Raw genomic sequence first — 19,335 nt, 5'->3', positions numbered from 1 at the left:
ACTCCCCCTTCCGGCTCTCCTCTAGGTGAAGGGAGGAGCAGGACAAGCCCCGCCCCTCGCTCCATCGACTACTCGGGTGCCGCCGGCGCAGCGCAGCTAGCGGATTGGATGACTGGGTGGCTTTCTGAAGTCGCGTTTGACTCGTCGCTTCCGCCGCGGCGGCGCTTACTGTGCGCGTCACTTCCGGGCGGCGCGGAAAGGCGTTCTCAACGGCCTGCAGAGCAAAATGCCTAAGTGAGTGGGGGGCGTAAATCTGGGGGTGTTCGCGGTCACGATTACTAATTGTGGCCCTGCGGGGGGACGCAGAGCGGGTTGTGGCTCCAGGAGCCTCTGGGGGAGGGAGAGGGTCTGGGGGAGGAAGGGAAACCCGGCTCTCTAGATACTCCTTTGCAAGTGTGGAGGTCCACTCCGCATAAGGCAACCAAAAAGCTTGGCTTTTGTCAGGTCGCTTTTGTTTGATGTCTTCGCATCGTGAATAGGTCTTTTATTTTATTTTATATTTTATCTTCAGTGAACAGCGCCTCGGTGGATGGGCATCTAGTAACTGGTTGTCATCTTCTCTTTTTCTCTTCCTTCCTCCTCTTTCCAGGTTTTATTGTGACTACTGCGATACATACCTCACCCATGACTCTGTAAGTAGTGTTTCTTTTAAGTTTCAAAAAACCGTATATGTCTGCCATTTGCAAGAAAGTGGATGGACCTAGAGAGTATTATGCTTAGTGAAATAAGTCACTCAAAGATAAATAACTGTGTTATCACTTATACAGGGAATCTAAAAAACAAGGCAAACGAATGTATGTAACAAAACAGAAACAGACTCACTGATATAAAGAACAAACTAGTGGTTACCAGTGAGGAGAGGAAAGTGGGGAGGGGCAAGATAGGGGTATGGGATTAAGAGGTTAAAGTGCTATATGTAAAATAGATAATTGTACAGCATAGGGGAAATATAGCCTTTATTTTGTAACTTTAAACAGAGCATAATCTACAAAAATATTGAATCGCTGTGTTGTACACCTGAAACTAATATAACATAAATCAATTATTATTCAGTTAAAAAAATAAAATTGATTGTAGTGGTGCTTGCCCAACTCGGTGAATACACCGAAAACCCATTGGATTGTACACTTCAAGTCTGTAAGATGTATGACCCATGAATTATAGCTCAATAAAGCTGTTGTTTTTTAATAAGAGGAAACCTAAAAAAGCCTTATGTGTAATAAATTAGACTTTTTTTTTTTGGTTGCACAGCGCAGCTTGTGTGGTCCCAGTTCCCTGACCAGAGATTGAACCCAGGCCATGAGAGTGAAAGCCCGAAATCCTAACTGTTAGAGCACCAGGGAACTCCCTAAATTAGATTTTTAAAACATTTTGTACTTTGTATTTTTCATCTTGCTAAGGTTTAAGGGCTACTGCTTGGAGGAAATACTTTGGGGTGTTTTTCCATCCTTCCTGTGACTGTTTTCATAATTCAAAGTTAGTCTTCCATCAGTCAGTGTTTTCACTGGGGACCCCAAATGATAAAGCTTTAGCAAGTTTAAAGATTATAAAAAGTATATGACAAGTAAAAATTCTAGGAAAATGTCCTGAAGTTCAAATATTTGATTGTGTCAGGACTCAAATGTTTGATTAAATTGGAAAGAAATGCCTGAATTTTAAACTGAATACTTTGATTTGATTAAAAATTGCTCAACAAATAATAGCAGCAACTAAGATTGAATATTTATTGTGTGTCAGGCAGTGTTCCAAATGCTTTACATGTATCATTTTGTTTAATGCTCATGATAATCCTATGAGGTTGCTATTGTCTCCCATTTTACAGAGGGGAAACTGAGGCAGTGTGGATAAATAACTGACTGGATGTTACAAAACCAATAAGTTGTGTAGAGCTGGAGAATGGGTCTAGGCAGTTTAACTCCAGAGTATCTGTGCCAGCAGCTCTCAAACTTTTTTGTCTCATGTTCCCTTTACACTCTTAAAAATTACTGGATTATTAAAAAAAAAAAGTGGGTTATATCCATTAAAATTTGCTGTATTTGAAGTTATAACTTAAACTTAAAAAATACTTATTAATTCATTTAAAGGTAATGATAACAGACCTTTTTTCCTTGTAACAGAAATAACATTTTAAAAATGAGGGACTTCATAAGTGGCGCAGTGGTTAAGAATCCGCCTGCCAATGCAGGGGACACGGGTTCGATCCCTGCTCCAGGAAGATCCCACATGCCGCGGAGCAACGAAGCCCGTGTGCTACAACTTTTGAGCCTGCACTTTAGAGCCCATGAGCCACAACTGTTGAGCCCATGTGCTGCAATTACTGAAGCCCACGCGCCTAGAGCCCGTGCTCCTCAACAAGAGAAGCCACGACAATGAGGAATCCGCGCACCACAGCGAAGAGTAGCCCTCACTCACTGCAACTAAAAGAAGGCCCATGCACAGCAAAAAAGACCCAACACAGCCAATAAAATAAGTAAATAAATAAATTAATTAAAAAAAATAAAAATGAAAAGTAGCTGTTTTCCAAAACAAAAAATTCAGTATGAAGAATGGCGTTTTAACATTTTTGGAATCCTCTGTAACATTTGACTTAATGGAAGCTGGCAGAGTCTCATCTTCTACTTTAAATCTGTTGCACTATGTTTTGGTTGAAGTATATGAAGAATCCATCCTCACATGGATATGGGAGTACTTTAATAGCATTTTTAGACAATTGTGGATTTTCTTTAATACTTTATAGTACCCAAACTCAACACATGGTTAGTTGCAGTGTGGAATCTGAAACCATATCAAACGATGTGTTAACATTAAAATTCACTGGTCTGTCTTGCACTTTGAGTGGTGTCTGTGAGCCATACCTTGAGAATTACAGCTCTATTTTGCTGCCTCTGCAGAAACCTGATGAAATCAGAACTCAGTCATGATGTCATCTTGAATAGTAGCTTCAAGAACGTAGCCAATAATATCTCTGTTGTCACTTCATTTGGAATTCTTTCTAACACATGGTTAGATGTAATCCAGCATTAATAGATTTGTGGACCGTGTAAGTAGGGTGGTTCCTCTTGAAGAAATAATAGTTCTAAATATTATTATAGATTGTCCTGAAGGAAACTCCTCCCGTAAGTCGGTACTGGTAGTAGCTTGCCTATAGATTCCCCGTCATTTTGTTTTGTTTTGGTTTGGTTTTGTGTCCCTAACCCTTTCTCTAGGTCAAATCCCTAGTCATAATTTTCTGAAGTTGTCAGTATGGGAGGCCATGCCTTTCCACCTTTTTTCAGTGCTATATTGTCATATACTCACTCATCTTGCTAATGCCAGAATTCAGAGAATGGAAAAATCTCTCTTTATAATAAATATCTCTTTATGAGAAATGTCAGGAATCCTTGTAATACTGTTGTTATAACATGATACTTGTGAAAATAGGAAGTTTCCATAGTGATTGAAGCAGTCCCTGTGGTGGACTTTAAAATGTATGAACATTCAGTGCTCTACCTTTTGCACTTTTGCTGTTTCCTAGGCATGATTTTGTTACTATTCTTAAGGGTCCATTGTGGTGTTAGTGTAAGCAGTGGTTCAGTGACAGGGAACAGTATTTTGAGATATAGACCATAAAAAGACAGTTTCTGCTCACATGACATTGGTCATGTCTGTCACTGCTGAAGCAGTCATGTGAAGAGAGATGAAGGCAGCCCTGAGGAGCATCTCAGTGAGGTCTGGATTCCAGACTTGGTTTGCTGCTTACCATCTCTGTGTTTTGAGACAAGTCTTTAAGCATAAATAGAAGATAATAGCCTTGTGATTTTTAAAATCAATTATACTGAGTTCTAGTTTATATTCAATTAAATGCACACATTTTAAGTGTACAGTTTTATGACTTGTCAAAAGATTGCAACTTGATGTATGCATCAAGATATAGAACTTTTCCATCACTCCAGAAAGTTCCTCAGTGCTTTTTTTTTTTAAATAAAATTATTTATTTATTTATTTATTGGCTGAGTTGGGTCTTTGTTGCAGTGAGTGGGGGCTACTTTTCATTTTGGTGCGTAAGCTTCTCATTGAGGTGGCTTCTGTTGTGGAGCATGGGCTCTAGGCATGCAGGCTTCAGTAGTTGTGGCATGTGGGCTCAAAAATAGTTGTGGTTCACGGACTTTAGAGCACAGACTCCGTAGTTGTGGCGCACGGGCTTAGTTGCTCCGAGGCGTGTGGGATCTTCCCAGACCAGGGCTCGAACCTGTGTCCCTTGCATTGGCGGGTGGATTCTTAACCACTGCACCACCAGGGAAGTCCCCTCAGTGCTTTTATACAGTCAGTCCCCAGCACCCCTGGCACTGACTGATCTGGTTTTTATGACCGAAGATTATTATTACTGGTTTTAAACTTCATGTGAATGGAGCCTTATATACTCAATGTGTGTCGAATTTCTTTTGCTCAGCACATTTTTGAGATTTGTCCATATTGCATGTATCAGTGATTCATTCTTTCTGATTGGTATCCCACTGTACCATGCACATGTGATTTTTATGGAGATTGACGCACTACTTGTAAAGTACATAGCATGGTGTCTGGCATGTAGTAAGAGTTAAATAAATGTTAACTTAGAAAAACAAAAGGTTAACTGTGTGGAGTGTATTTTATGCCAGTTTTACCTCAATAAAACTGATAAAGAAAGAACAAAAGTATTAGTGGCTAGAGACAAAGGTCTGTGTGTGATTCACATGGAGTCTGTATTCTAGACCCATGGTCCTTTTAAAGAATATATTCCCATAAACAGTGTTATTTAAATGTACGTAAGCTATATTATTTTGCTGAAAAATAACCTAAGAAAGGGCATTAAAATGATATTGTGTTCTAGATCAGTGGTTTGCAAACTTTTTCTTCAAATGCCAGATTGTAATTATTTTCGGTTTGTGGACCATGTAGTCTTTGTTGCAATTACTCAACTCTGCTGTTGTAGAGAGACAATGTAGACTATACATAAACAAATGAACACTGCTGTGTTCCAGTATTTTTTTTTTCCCCGCAAAGTCAGGTGGCTGACGCATGAGCCATCATGTTCTGACCCCTGGTTTAGATAATAAATACAGTAGGTAAATTGCCACAGTACATTGCTGGATAATGTTTTTAAATGATGCTTTGGCACCAGCTAAAGCTGCTAAAGGTAGCCATGCTACCTATAAAAAGGTAAGGCTTTAACAAATTTCTGGTTTTGGATATTTTTTTCTCTGACTGATACGACCTTTTGTTTTACAGCCATCTGTGAGAAAGACACACTGCAGTGGTCGAAAACACAAAGAGAATGTGAAAGACTACTATCAGAAATGGATGGAAGAGCAGGCTCAGAGCCTGATTGACAAAACAAGTGCGTTTCAGTCTCTTGTTCTGATGTGGTTAGAATGGTCCCATTCTTTCTCGTCCCTGTCTCTCTGTTGTTTTTCACAGAAGCAGCACATTCTGAATGATAAGTAGGAGCATTCTTATGTGCTGAATGAAAGAAGTGGAAGGTCACTGGTTTCCCAGGGATATAGGAAAACATTAATATTAATTTTTGAGGTTAGAGCAATCAGGTATTGGTTAGACTGGGAAACTGGGCAGAGAAGAATGAGTTGCCTAATATTTCACTATTGATGTGGACCAGATTTTGTAGCAAATTTATATAAAACCTCCTTTGTAATGATCCATAGTTTTTAGATCCGTTTTCCTGTTAGGGTAGGAAAAGGTGGGGGTGAGTTTGTGGCTCTCTTTGAAGACTTTGAGAGACTTTCATTCTTTGTTGTCCTGACAAAGATAACTGGTCACAAAGGAAGTAACTGATGTGACAGAATAGTCTGGGTGTGTTTTGGACCCCTGCCATACATGCCATACTCTTTTTGTTTAATTAGGAACATATTTGTTGTTTAGGGTAGTTGGGTCCAAGGCACTGACAGAAAGAGATATTGCATTTTTATGTTAGATCATCCAGGTGTATTTGAAACATGGCCTTTCCTAATTGTTCATCGTACCCAGAGCTGGCAGGCAAGTGTGGACTTTGGTTGTGGTGTGATTTTATTTTATTTTATTTTTTAAAAAGCAAAACTATCATGGAAAATTTTAAGCACAATAGAAGGAGAACTTTAAAGAATAAACCTCCCATGGCTGCCATGCCCGCATCACTCAGCTGCAGCAGTCTTGTTTCATTTATACTAAAGTTCTCAAACTTAGCACTATTGATATTTGGGGCCTGATAATTCTTTGTTTGGGGGCTGTTCTGTGCAGTGTAGACTGTTTAGCAACCCTGGCCTAGACCCACTAGATGCCAATAGCTATTCCCAGTTGTGATTATGAATATCTTCATGCATTGCCCAGTATTCCCCAGGGGACAGAATTGCCCATTGTTGAGGCAATCTACTCCCTTTTCCCTCCTGGATTATTAAGGAGCAAATCTCAGACATTATCTCGTTTCATTTGGGAAAAATACAGTGTAATCATTTTCCCCTCTATTTGTAAAGATCTTAGAAGTTTCTTGCATTAAAGATTAGCATTACGTTTGTTATTTTTTGTGCTCAGCAAAATAATTTAGGATGCGTAAATGTTTTTAATGGAAGACTTTTAAAGGAGAAGAAGCAAGCCCTTGAGGGGCATACCTCATGGTGTTCACAGTTATGTTGATGTTGAGTCTGCTACTGAGCCAATGGCTTAGCCACTCCCTGTGCAGCCTTTGCAAGCTGTCCTGCACCGCGTGTAGGAGATGCCTTTTGACTGGAAAAGCCTTTACTGGGGGATACGATCCCTTAGAGAGCACAGGCTCTGTTTGGAGGAATATGATAGTTGTTCATAAATCTCTGCTCTAGGTCATTTTTTGGATCTGGTCCCCATGAATTATCAGTGATCTACTTGAGTAATTTGACCTCCTTTGCGCTGGTGGGAGTGGGGTGGAATGGGGGAGTGTCTGGGCTGCAGGCTGCACTGAATTGGGAAGGGCTAACAAATTCAGGAATAGACTTTATAAGTGTGTATTTTAGTATTTATTTATGACTCCTTTCCCAAACCAAATATAAACAATCTTCAGTTTCTTCTGTTTTCATTTGTGCCCCATATTGTCTGAAAGAAAAATTAGAAGGTAATTGTATTGGACATTTTTTAAGATAACCTCCTTCGGAGCAGGCTCTTCCTTTGAAATCTTCATTTCTTTTACATCTCTTAGTTCAGGACGTTAATTTCAAAACTGGTAAACCAAAATGATGTATTGTTTTGATGTAGGAATGCATCTATAGGAAGCACTGAAATTTTACAAAGCCTGGCCTCTGGGCAGTCATCACACATTTTTCAAACAAAACTATGAGCAGCTTGAATTGAGTGTAAACTACATCTACATATTAAAGGTGATTGCTGCTCTTTGGTAAGACATTTATAGGTGGGAGGTTTTCACTCATAGTTAACTCGTCTCTCATAGTTAATTGAGCCATAGGAATGCTGATGAAATAAAAACAAGTTAAAAAACCCAGATCAGTAAATCAATTAATTGCAGTGTAAGCTGGTGCGTACCTAAAGTTGCTTTAAAAATTGTAGAGACCATGATGTAGTAATCTTAAATGAATGCTTTTTAGAGTGAAATAATGGAACTGTTAAAGATTTAAAAGAAAGTGGTTACTTTTAGTAAATAAATGGGTTGTTGAATTCTTATTCACTGTTTGTTGTTGTTGTTTTTTTTTTCCTCTCTCCAAAGCCGCTGCATTTCAACAAGGAAAGATACCTCCAACTCCATTCTCTGCTCCTCCTCCTGCAGGGGCAATGATCCCACCTCCCCCTAGTCTCCGTAAGTTTATAAAGTTTTTATCTTAAGGGGTGTAGCTGGGCAGAGTATCCTTGATTTTGTTAGATTATCTCACAGTTGGCTTTCAGATGCTCATTAGATAAATACATAGGCAGTAATTGAAGACAACTTCAGTGGTATAATTTCTCAAATATCTGTAAAGTTGCCTTCTGATTACATTATTACTAGGGTGTTATTTTTGGCATCTCAGGTGGGTCTGAGATAGATTCAGTGGAAAGCTCAAAATGTACCTGTGATTAGATGAGCTGATGTATAAAGAGGTATTGCTCAGTCCATTAAATTATTTACTGCTATGAATACAACACTGGAGGAGTGAAGTAGCTGATAAACTCCTGTCTCTCTCCTAATCTTGTAACTCATCTAATACCAATATATATATACCTTGTGAAAGACAAAAATTGCACAGTTAAAAGAGGAGTGGATCAAAGGACTCTCCTTTCTGGGAAGGTTTGTTGTTTCTGCATGACAGGCAGGAGATTGAGTAACTAGGCCATAAGTTCTCTGGCCCTCCTGGAAGGGTTCAGATTGAAATTGAACTCAGAGACCTAAACTCAGTCCTGTAAACAATCATGGATATAAACACAGAGAAGCAGGCTGTTTATAATAGTTGCATACTAGTGCGGGTAGACCACTAGTGACCCACCAAACCCTTCTTGGAATCCTGCCATCTTGGGACCTGGTCAGGCTCACAGGCTCTCTCTCCTACCTTGTCCTGACTGGCTGGCATTCGACTCCATTATTTTTAATAAAGTGGAGTAGTCAGTGGTATGAATGTACATAATTAGTCTCACTGTTTGCTTATTGTTGGACATTTAAGTTGTTCTAGATTGTTGTTTTTGTAAATAATACTGCAAGGAATATCTCTGCATATACATTTTCATATTTCCAAAGATTCTTAAACCTAGGTTTTGATTGAAAAAAAAAAGAAGATCTGGAATTATGTACTTGTGGCTTAAGTTCATCAATTTTTTTTGTAGGAGCTCTCTACAGAGGGTATAATACCCTTCTTTTAAAAATGTAAACGGTTGGAATTTTAACCTAGGAAACTTATCTTCATTTTACACTTCTGTCTAGGCAGGCTTGTCCTTGTTTCTTTAGTCATAAAGTAACTAAAGTTTTGTAGCCCACTGATTTTTGTGGCTCTAGTGTTATAGAAGAAATCATAAGAAGTTCCAAAGTTGTTACAGAATTTGGGCAAGATCATGAGGCCCTATTTCATTAAGAAAAGAAAATGTTAATAAGCATATCTCAGCCTCAGGCCCCATTCTTTATTTCAGCGGGTCCTCCTCGCCCTGGGATGATGCCAGCACCCCACATGGGGGGCCCTCCCATGATGCCAATGATGGGCCCTCCTCCTCCTGGGATGATGCCAGTGGGACCTGGTAAGTTTGAATCTCTTTCCTTCTTGGATGCTCCATTGTGTTTTAGCTCTCCATTTAAATAGAATTCTGAATTAGCTGTCTAAATGTATTACAACAAATTATATTTGGTGAATCTATAATGATAAAAAGAAATACTTGGTTAATCAGTGTAATTGGATGGTATCCAAAGATCTTGTACAACTGAAAGCAGGGTGAGACTGCCTCTTTTTTTCTTCTCCTCTGTCCCTCCTGTTTCCTCGCCCACTCCTGACTTTTGGCCATTTATAATGAAGGGAAGGGTAGATATATATTTGTGCTGCTACTTTTCTCAGTTTTGATTTGGAGCAGAGCTACCTCCTACTGCTGATTTAATCTTGCAGGTTAGCTAGGTTAATTAGTATTTAAGAAAAAGGCCTTAGGCCTGGTAATTAGCTTTTATTCAGGAAGGGGAAAAATCTTATACCTCAAATGTTTTATTTTAACAGAAACATAAATGTACATTAATTTGCAGAGTTTTCTGATACATGGTCAGGGCCTTTGCTTTGAGACTGGCCTACTGATTGGAACACCATCTGTTTCTTACATAAACCAGAAAGCTGTACTCAATGCATCCTTTACCAACGTTAGTTTCATTTTCTTTGAAGTGGTTAGAGACCTTGTGAGGCAATTTAGTTCCTATTTTTTATGATTGTCTTGCCTACCAAATTTGTAAGTACTTTTTGGGGGATGATTTGCCTGAGTCTCGTAGTACCAGCTTAGTTTTTATAGAATCAGTTCTTTCTCTGCATTCATATTTCATTGGTTTGCAGAATAATTAAATTATGTAATTAGAGTAAATACAACTGACATAAGAAGCCTACAACTCAACTGGTAAGACAAGTTGCAAAGGCCAGAAGTGTTCAGTATGCTTCCTGTGGGTATCATTTAGGGGTGGGAGAGTTTAGATGAAGAAAATTCCTGCCTTATTGGCTTGTGAATCCAAAACACAATCTGAGTGATTCAGTTGTCTTTTCCATTCTTAAATCGGGGTCACAAATTCAAATTCTTAGAGGGGTTGGGGATGTGAATTGCTGAATGCTTGTCCCATAGGCTTCTAGAACTCAGCGTCAACCTATGGTTGACATTTGAGAATACAGGCTTGGTGTTGCCAGTTCGCCTGAGTATTTTGTTGTTGTTGTTGTTGTTGTTGTTTTTAGCCAGGATAAAATAATAAAATTATGGGATTTGCATTAAAATAATTGAGTAGTTGGGGGATTGGCAGGGGTAAGAATGGGTGGGGGTAAAATAAAACAAACTTAGCCTCGGGTGGATAATTATTTAAGCTGGTTGATGGGTACATGGATGTTCATTATATTCTTTTTTCTATGCTTGTGTATGTTTGAACATTTCCATACTACAAATATGAAAAAAGGAATCTAGAATTACTTATTAGTAACAAGACATTGCCAGTGTTGACAGCTAATTAAGATTTAATGCATTATGGAGACCACAGAAAACAAGCTTTCAGGGGCCTCACTTTCAGTCTTTGGTCTAGATCAGTTTCTTCCGATTTGCTGAATACAGGTTATGTTATGGAGGGATTTTTTGGTAAGAAATTTAGAAGTTTAGTATTTTCCGTTTCTACTGAAATTTATCTTAAAAAATCCTGTAATTGTTGGATTTTGTGTTTTTGCATATACTTGTGTTTAACTTTTTGTGATAAGGCTATGTTCAACTTTAAATGTAGTTTTCTCTTGAACCACTTATTGCAAGCCTTTAATCAGAATGATTTAGTTGAAAATAAATAGGTAAAATTTGATGTTTAAAAAGAAGATACGTAACATGAAAATTATGAGGCATAATAATATAATTAATACCATGAACCCACCACCCAGTTGAGGAATTAGAACAGTACCAGTCGTATAAAGCTGCCTGTATTCCTCCCCAGCCCTCACCTGTCTGCTTGCTCTCCCTTCCCTGGCTCATTTATTTGGCTGGTATATTGATGGGACACTTCAAAAAAATTCTTAATAGTTTCTGAAATGCATTAGAAAAATCAGATTTGTGTGTGTGTGCTAATTGTTATAAATCACATTATTGCCTATTATTTTTCTTGACTTGAGCTAAGTATGGTTACTAACAGGTTCTCAGCATGGGCCTCCTGCTCACCTTTCCTACAACTCCGAACAAACGCTTAGTGGTAAGATTGTCCTCTGTGCCTGTGTACATTCATGAAATAGCTCCTGGTTGTATGGTGGATAGAACTGATGGAAAGAGCTGACTGAGTAACATGTGACTTAGTTGTGAATTTCCCTGAGTGAGAAAAAAGGTCAATTTAGGGAAGTACTAGTCCCTGGTGATTTCTGGAAAGCAGTCTTTTAATAGTTTCCCCCTTACTATCATTAGATCATGATTCCCATATGGTTCTTGTGTTGACCTTTTTGTTTTTTTGTTTGAGAATGTCTAAGTAATTTACAGATGTGATGAATTTGTTGCATTTCTTCTGTCAAGTATGTCTTTTTTCCAGCATTTTGCAGGGGGGGGCTACTTTTTTGTCTTTAATTGAAGTCCCATCAAGCTCTCCTAAGTAGTATTTTTGACTCTCCTTTTTCCTTTTGTTTGTTTTGCCTTCAGCTCCTGGAATGAGGCCGCCTATGGGAGGCCACATGCCAATGATGCCTGGGCCCCCAATGATGAGACCTCCTGCCCGTCCCATGATGGTGCCCACTCGGCCAGGAATGACTCGACCAGACAGATAAGGAGATTGGGGAGCCTCTTTATATCAGTTTTATATTACTTGTTCTGCTTCATCAGGAGATCATGGTGCTGTGACTCGGGATGTTTTCTAACAGGATGTACAAGGAAGACTTGCTCCCCCTTCCTATCAAAGAGATAGTAGTTTTGGAGGGGAGTAGTGGGACAAAAAAAGCAATTTTCATTTGTATTGTGAAATGTGAAAATAAAATTGTCAACTGTTTTAGTTAAAAATGTGTTCCCTTTTTTCTCCCTTCTGTATTCTTTTTGTATCATAAAGGAGAGTCCAGTTGTGTTTCTCTGGCTCACTCTGCCTTCAGCATGCCCTCTGCATAACATTCTTTTCCCTTAGCGGTAGAATGGGTCCCTTTGGGCACCTTGTCTGTATTCAGTAAAGTTCTCTTGCACAAAAACTTGTAAATCCAACACTCGTAGAGTTTTTGTTGATTAAAATAATAAATGGCACCTGGTTAATTTTTCACATTAATAATACTTTGTGTAGTAAGTGGCAATTTTTAATTCTTTTTTGCTGAAGTAGGGAAAAAGGTTTCACAGTGAATGCATGTCAGCCAAGAACAGCAAGAATTGCCTTAACCTGAGCTTCTCCTTTCACTCAACTCCTTTTTCTTGGACTTTAAACAGTCAGAAAATTTTCTATTCGTAATGGAAAAATTATGCAGATTTTCATGGCGTAGAATGTGTTTTCAGAATGTCACTTGTTTTATCACTGTGCTGTAAGAGGAGGATATTTTCAGAGAGGCATCTAGAAAATAAGCTGTTGCCGTTGTTCATATTCGGCTGAGTGTAAAATCTAAACTCCTATTCTGTATTACAAGTGGGAGTGAAAATTGATATAACCTCTGGGGAGGGCAGTTTGGCAGTGTTGCTCAGAATTACAGTACTTGTATCCTTTGACATAGTATTTCCATGTCTAGGAATTTATCCTACAGATAGACTTGCATATGTGTGAAATGACACGTGTACAAGATGATGCATTTTGGCAAAAGACTGGAAATCACATAGGTGTCCAGTGAAAGGGGACTGATTTATCAAGTACATTACATGCATAAAGTGGCATATACCATGCTTGTTGAAATAAGGAAGTTCTGAAGTCATGGGGAAAGAGCTCCAGCATACACATTGTCCCACAGTTTGGTTTGTTCCCATAACAATGTATTGTTTGCTGCTATCCTTTTGTAAAAGGAAATACGTGTATGTGCCTGTGTGTGCTTACAGGATCTGTGGAAGGACAGATCAGCAACTGGTAATATTGGTTGTCCATGAAGAGTAAATGGGTGGCTGGGGGACAGGGAGGAAGGAGAAAGGTTTGCCAAGTTTTTTAATATTTTGGATTTTTTTAAAATGATTAAAACATTTTTATTTAAACAAATTTTATACAATTTTTAAAGGTTACTTTCCATTTATAGTTATTACAGCATATTGGCTATATTCCCCATGTTGTACAATACATCCTTTTTTTTTTCTTTCGATCTTTATTGGAATATAATGGCTTTACACTGTTGTGCCAGTTTCTGCTGTACAACAAAGTGAATCAGCTGTATTCATGCATATATCCCCATATCCCCGCCCTCTTGAGCCTCTCTCCCACCCTCCCTATCCCACTCCTCTAGGTCATCACCAATTATCGAGTTAATCTCCCTGTGTTATACAGTTGCTTCCCACTAGCTATGTTTTACATTTGATAGTGTATAAATGTCAATGCTACTCTTTCACTTTGTCCCAGCTTCTCCTTCCCCCTCTCCTCATGTCCCCAAGTCTGTTCTCTACATCTGTGTCTTTATTCTTCCTCTGCCACTGAGTTCATCAGTACCATTTTTTTTAGTGAATCTTTTGGATTTTGAATCATCTATTAAAAACAAAACAAAACAAAAGAAGCCACCTTTGCCATCTGAGGTTATTGTTATTGTGATGTTATGGCAGAGGGTGCCCTAAAGCAACCATTTACAGCCTGGCTGGTGATCAGAATAATGGAGGGCCTTTTCCAAAATAAAGATCCAGATTTGATTCTATATATCTGGTTTAGGGCTTAGGAAATTTGCATCTTTGGAAAGCTCCCTAGGAAATTTTGATTATTAGTGGGTTCGACAAACTCTGTCTTAGGATCTGTTCTACTCAAGGATATAACTCTGTATGTATGTGTATGTGTCTGTAATTTTGAAAAGATTTGTAGCTAGAAATTGAAGATAACTTTTTTTCCCTAGAAACTTGTGAATACTTTGAAGAGAAGCTAATTTAGGCAAATAAACCACTATATCTAGGTAAACAAGAGGTTAGAAATAGATACCCTCACAGTGAGGTGATCTTTATGCTCAGCCTCTGTAGGAGCTGAGTCAGCTTCCTAGTCTGAGCTTTTGCCAGGACTACATGTTGCTTTTTAGTTTTTTATTGTCACATCTTTTTAAGGAGGACTTAAGAAATTGATAGTTTACATGTCTGACTTTCATAGCTCAGATTTGTTTTTAAAATCTTCTGCAGACTTAAGGGTTTATTAGGGGAAACTGTGCCAAGAGAGCTTGCGGGTGACTCAGCAAGTTTCTGGTTTGTATAGCTCTGTCAGGCTCAGGGTAAAGAGCCTGTGGGTACACAGAAAACCCACAGATATGTATTTAGGTTTTTCAAATAGCTTCAGATACTTCGGAACAACTCAGGTTTTCCTAAAAGGAAGCTTTTTCCACAGTATGTTTTTAAGGTTGAGTATCCACTCTAGAAACATTTCTAGTCTTTGAAGAAAGTGGTCTGTGTAGTTTCAGAAAAACAATATGACGACTTAAAAGTTTAACAAGTTTCAACTACAGTGAACAAAAGTAAGAATAAATGGTCCTAAAGAAGGTTCTTTTTATTTTGTTTATTAACCTCTTCTAGGGCAAACTATTATTATAATAAATGATTATAAGACATTTCCTTTGTAAGAGGCTGTAAAGAAGATAAACTTACTGCTATTGATTTATGCCTTTAGACATCTGGTTTTAATTCTAAAATATGGGTCGTGTAATGTGAGCATTTGTATAAGTGCAAACCAGAATACTACTAGATACCAAGAATTGAAGAAGTTGGTGTTGATGTGGGGTAACGTATTTGCTTCCTTTTTTATGGGCAGATCCAAAGCCATGAGGAGTGCAGTTAAAGTCCAGGCTGTCATCATGTCTACTGCCTGGCTTTAATGGTTTGTCAGAATGCCAGTCCCCTTGATTCCAGGCTGCATGAGAAATGGGATCCTTGCATAGAGCCACAGGCTAACTTGGTCATCTCATATGGAAAAAGTCCAGTGGTGATTAAGTGCTTGTCCCAATTACATAGCTTCAGTCAGATGGTATCTTTCATTTGGTGAACAGAAGAAAAAAGCCTGGCCTACCTTAGGTTTCTCTGACAGAAGTGTCCCGAAGGCTTGCCTGGTATATTGTTTTACATAAAAACCTAAGTGAACAACTAATTGAAGACATTTCTTTCCCTCCCAATTGAAAACGTAAAGGTTAGACTTTCTGGCACAGGATCAAATATAGCATCTAGAGTATTTCATCAGGCAAGTGCAGAAATAAAGTAATCCGAACGTTCCTTACTGTTCTTGCTCTTTTAGGGTCAAGAAAAGTTTAAGAACTGGACAAAGAACGCTTAAATACCCTTTGACCAGAGTTACACGTCACCTTTTGTTAGCTGTTAGCATTTCACCTCATTTGCTTTATCGTTTGCACTTGTGGTCTCTCTCTCTCCATATATGTACATTCCTTTTTTTTTTAATTAATTAATTTTTATTTATTGGCTGCATTGTGTCTTGCTGCGTGCAGGCTTTCTGTAGTTGTGGAGAGCGGGGGCTACTCTTTGTTGCAGTGTGCGGGCTTCTCATTGTGGTGGCTTCTCCTGTTGTGGAACACAGGCTCTAGGTGTTTGGGCTTCAGTAATTGCGACACATGGGCTCAGTAGTTGTGGATCGTGGGCTCGAGAGTGAAGGCTCAATAGTTGTGGCACACGGGCTTAGTTGCTCCGCGACATGTGGGATCTTCCCGGCCCAGGGCTTGAACCCGTGTCCCCTGCATTGGCAGGTGGACCCTCAACCACTGCGCCACCAGGGAAGCCCTGTACATTTTTTTTTATCCTGAACCATTTGAGAGTAAATGGCTTATGTCATACCCTTTACCATAAATACTTAAGTGTATATTTCCTAAGAATAAGTATATCCTCTTATACAACTGTGGTTTAGTTATCAACCTTGATTCAGTAATTTAATCTACCAGCCATGTTTCATTTTTGCCCATTGATCCAACATTGTCCTTATATTTTTTTCCCTTTCCAGTACAGAATCCTCTCTGGAATCATGTACTTGATATTTTTTGTCACATCTCCGTAGTCTCTTTTTAATGTAGAACAATTCCTCAGCCTCTCTTTGTCTGTTATGACACTGATGATCTCACTAGCTTTTGTTTAATAGAATGTTCCTTATGCCTCATTTCTCATTTTGGGTTTGCCTGACATTTCCTCATGATTATATTTTGGTATGTGTCCTCAGTTGCATCCCTAGGATTTCACATCTGTAGGCAGGCACACAGGCATCCGCCCCTCCTTGTTAATAGTAATTTTGATCACCTATCAGGTGATTATCGAAATTCTCCGTACTTGTTCCTTTTGAAAAAGTATCTTTCCCTGGCTGCCAATTAAGAAGAGCCCATAAGGGGACTTGCCTAGCAGTCCAGTGGTTAAGACTCCATGCTCCCAATACAGGAGGTGTGGGTTAAATCCCTGGTTGGGGAACTAAGATCCCACATGCCATGTGGTGCAGCCAAAAAAATTAAAACAAAGGCAAATTGGTTTCACAGTCTTAAAAAAAAAGAATAAGAAAAGCCCATAAGATGTCTTATGTCCTCATCTAATGATGATATTTCGAACTCAGCACAGGAAGCCAAGATTTCAAAGCCCTTTGTAAGTACTTAGCTTTCACAATGACGGTAAGAAACAGGTCTCCTAAACTCCACCCCCCCACCCCCGCCCCTTTGCCTGTACATCACATCCTAGTACTTTTGGGGGATGCTTGTTGAAAGAATATAGAAGTAAAAAGTAGGACAAAGAATTTTACCTCTATACTCAAATGCTATATTTTCCCCCTCTTCATCCCTTTTATCTCACAGGCCTCTGCTAGAGAGAGAAGCATGTAAAGAGGACAAAAAGAAGAATAACAGTAAAGCCTAGGGTGGCAGTTAGACATTACTGATTGCCCACCCCAGTATTTCTTACTGTCTTTAATAAGAGAATGCCTAATTTTTATCTGAATGCATGAACATCTGTCATGAATAGCACATTTCCCACAGCTTGTAACTAGGTGAGGCCATGTTGCAGGAGAGAACATGCCTTTTTTCCTGCTCTTTCTCTTTTCTGTTGACGGGAATGTGGATATGACGTTTGCTTGAAATGCAAGCAACATCTTGGGCCATGAATTGGCAACTAAGGGTGGTGTCAGCAAGGCAGAAGGAGCATAGGTCCCTAATGATTGAAGAGCTGCCATGTACTTCTACCTTAGACCTCTTTTACGTGAAAGAGAAGTACACATCTTTTTTTTATTGAAGTCCCACATTATCTTGACTTTTCCGTTACGTGCAGCTGAACCTGACTGATAAAAAGAGATACTCCGGGAGAAAAATAATATTGATGAACTTGTCCTTCTAGAAAAACCTGCCTCGGGCCTGCGCCTCTGGTATTGCTCTGAGTTTGGACACTGTTCTAAGTGAGGGGAACACAATAGTAAAAGTCATTCCTCTTTTGGAGCTTACATTCTAAAGGAGAATTCAGACAATAAACGAAAATACCAACGTTAGGTGGTACGTGCCGTGAAGAAAAATAAAGCAGGTAAGGGGCATAGGGAGTGCCAGATCTGGGATGGCTCTGTGGGAAAGACATGAAGGGAGTAGTGGTTGGGGGAAAGCCATGCAGATGTCTAGAGCACAGGCTTTCCGGTAAGTACAGGGACCCTGAAGTGGAGTCTCCTTATTCTGTTGGAGGAACAGCAGGGTGGCCCATGTAGCTGCAGACAGCTAGAACTGTTGAGAGTGATAGGTATTTTATTATCTTAATTGTGGTGATGATTTCACAGGTGTGTACACGTCCAAACTTTAAAAATTGTACACTTTAAATATGTGTACTTTCTTCTGTCAGTCATATCTCAAGTTGTTTTTAAAAGTCAGCTACTGGAACTTTCCTGGTGGTGCAGTGGTTAAGACTCTGTGCTCCCAGTGCAGGGGGCCCGGGTTCAATCCCTTGTCAGGGAAACTAGATCCCACATGCATGCTGCAACTAAGAGTTTGCGTGCCACAACTAAGGAGCCTGCATGCCACAACTAAGACCTGGCACAACCAAATAAATAAATATTTAGAAAAAAAAGTCATAGCTACCACAAACTAGAAGCTACTCTCAAGAATCCTTATAGACAGCAATACCATCTCTTTGCTACTCAACCCTCTTGCTCTTGAGTTTTCTATAGAACTACCTTTCCTTGTTTGCATAGTCTTATCTTTCTTTGGGCATTGTGTATGTCCTCTTTTGTTCCATACAAAGCACAGTATGTACAAATGAATGTTTAATCATGTGTTTGTTTGTTTGTTTGTTTTTGGCTGCACTGCACGGCTTATGGGATCTCAGTTCCCCAATCAAGGATTGAACCCAGGCCATGGCAGTGAAAGTGCCAAATTCTAACCACTAGACCACCAGGGAATTCCCTAATCATGAATTTAGAGATGAGGCTATCCTGCCAAGCAGGTGAAAGAAGCTACTGGGTCTGAAATAAAGTGATCACCTAGGTGTTTTAAAAATGTATGGATTGTGGAATACGATTCAGCAATAAAAAAGAATGAACTATTGATACAGCAGTTTGGATGGATCTCAAGGGCAGTATGTGGAGTCAAAAAAGCCAGTCTGAAAAGGTCACTAACTGCATGATTTCATTTATATAAATGACAAAATTATTGAGATGAAGAAGAAATTAGTAGTTGCCAAGGGTTAGGTGTTGGGGGTGGGGGCGAGCAGGGAATAACTATAAAGGGGTAGCATGAGGGAGATCTTCGTGGTGATGAAATAGTTCTGTTATCTTTATTGTGGTAGTGGTTACACAAGTCTACACGTGTAATGAATGACAGAAGTATACATACACACACACACCCCAATATCAGTTTCCTGGGTTTTATATTGTACTGTAGTTGTGTAAGACAACCATTGCAGGAAAGTAGGTGAAGGGTACGTGGGGCTTCTCTGTATTATCTTAACTTCTTGTGAATCTATAATTATTTCGAAATAAGTTTTTTAAAATGTGCAGACTTTTGCTTGCACAGAGATAGAATAGGTGTACATTATTCTTATTACTAAAACCCTGGACATTATATACATAAAAAACAAACATGAAAGGTGGAGAGAAGGCAGACCTGCTAGGGAATTTGG

At 39.1% G+C, this 19,335-nt stretch overlaps 1 protein-coding gene across 1 annotated transcript; it reads left to right on the top strand.

Moving 5' to 3' along the window:
* Positions 1 to 165: 165 nt before the first annotated feature.
* On the top strand, positions 166 to 12,135 carry SNRPC (small nuclear ribonucleoprotein polypeptide C). Its single transcript, XM_057700640.1, has 6 exons — positions 166 to 234; positions 590 to 632; positions 5,248 to 5,356; positions 7,700 to 7,789; positions 9,085 to 9,189; positions 11,782 to 12,135. The coding sequence occupies exons 1-6, from the start codon at positions 227 to 229 to the stop codon at positions 11,904 to 11,906; spliced, it is 480 nt and encodes a 159-aa protein (XP_057556623.1). The 5' UTR covers positions 166 to 226; the 3' UTR covers positions 11,907 to 12,135.
* The last annotated feature ends 7,200 nt before the right edge of the window (positions 12,136 to 19,335 follow it).

The sequence above is a fragment of the Hippopotamus amphibius genome, chromosome 11 (assembly GCF_030028045.1).
Source record: "Hippopotamus amphibius kiboko isolate mHipAmp2 chromosome 11, mHipAmp2.hap2, whole genome shotgun sequence".
In the NCBI taxonomy this organism is placed as follows: Eukaryota; Metazoa; Chordata; class Mammalia; order Artiodactyla; family Hippopotamidae; genus Hippopotamus; species Hippopotamus amphibius.
Note: the sequence above shows the minus strand (reverse complement) of the source record. Positions and strands in the feature narration are given on the sequence as shown.

What these genes read in the sequence shown, in the direction of transcription:
- SNRPC (XM_057700640.1), top strand. An exon ending in CCCACCTCCCCCTAGTCTCC is followed by an intron (nt 7,790 to 9,084) that starts GTAAGTTTATAA and finishes TCTTTATTTCAG; the next exon opens with CGGGTCCTCCTCGCCCTGGG. An exon ending in GATGATGCCAGTGGGACCTG is followed by an intron (nt 9,190 to 11,781) that starts GTAAGTTTGAAT and finishes TTTTGCCTTCAG; the next exon opens with CTCCTGGAATGAGGCCGCCT.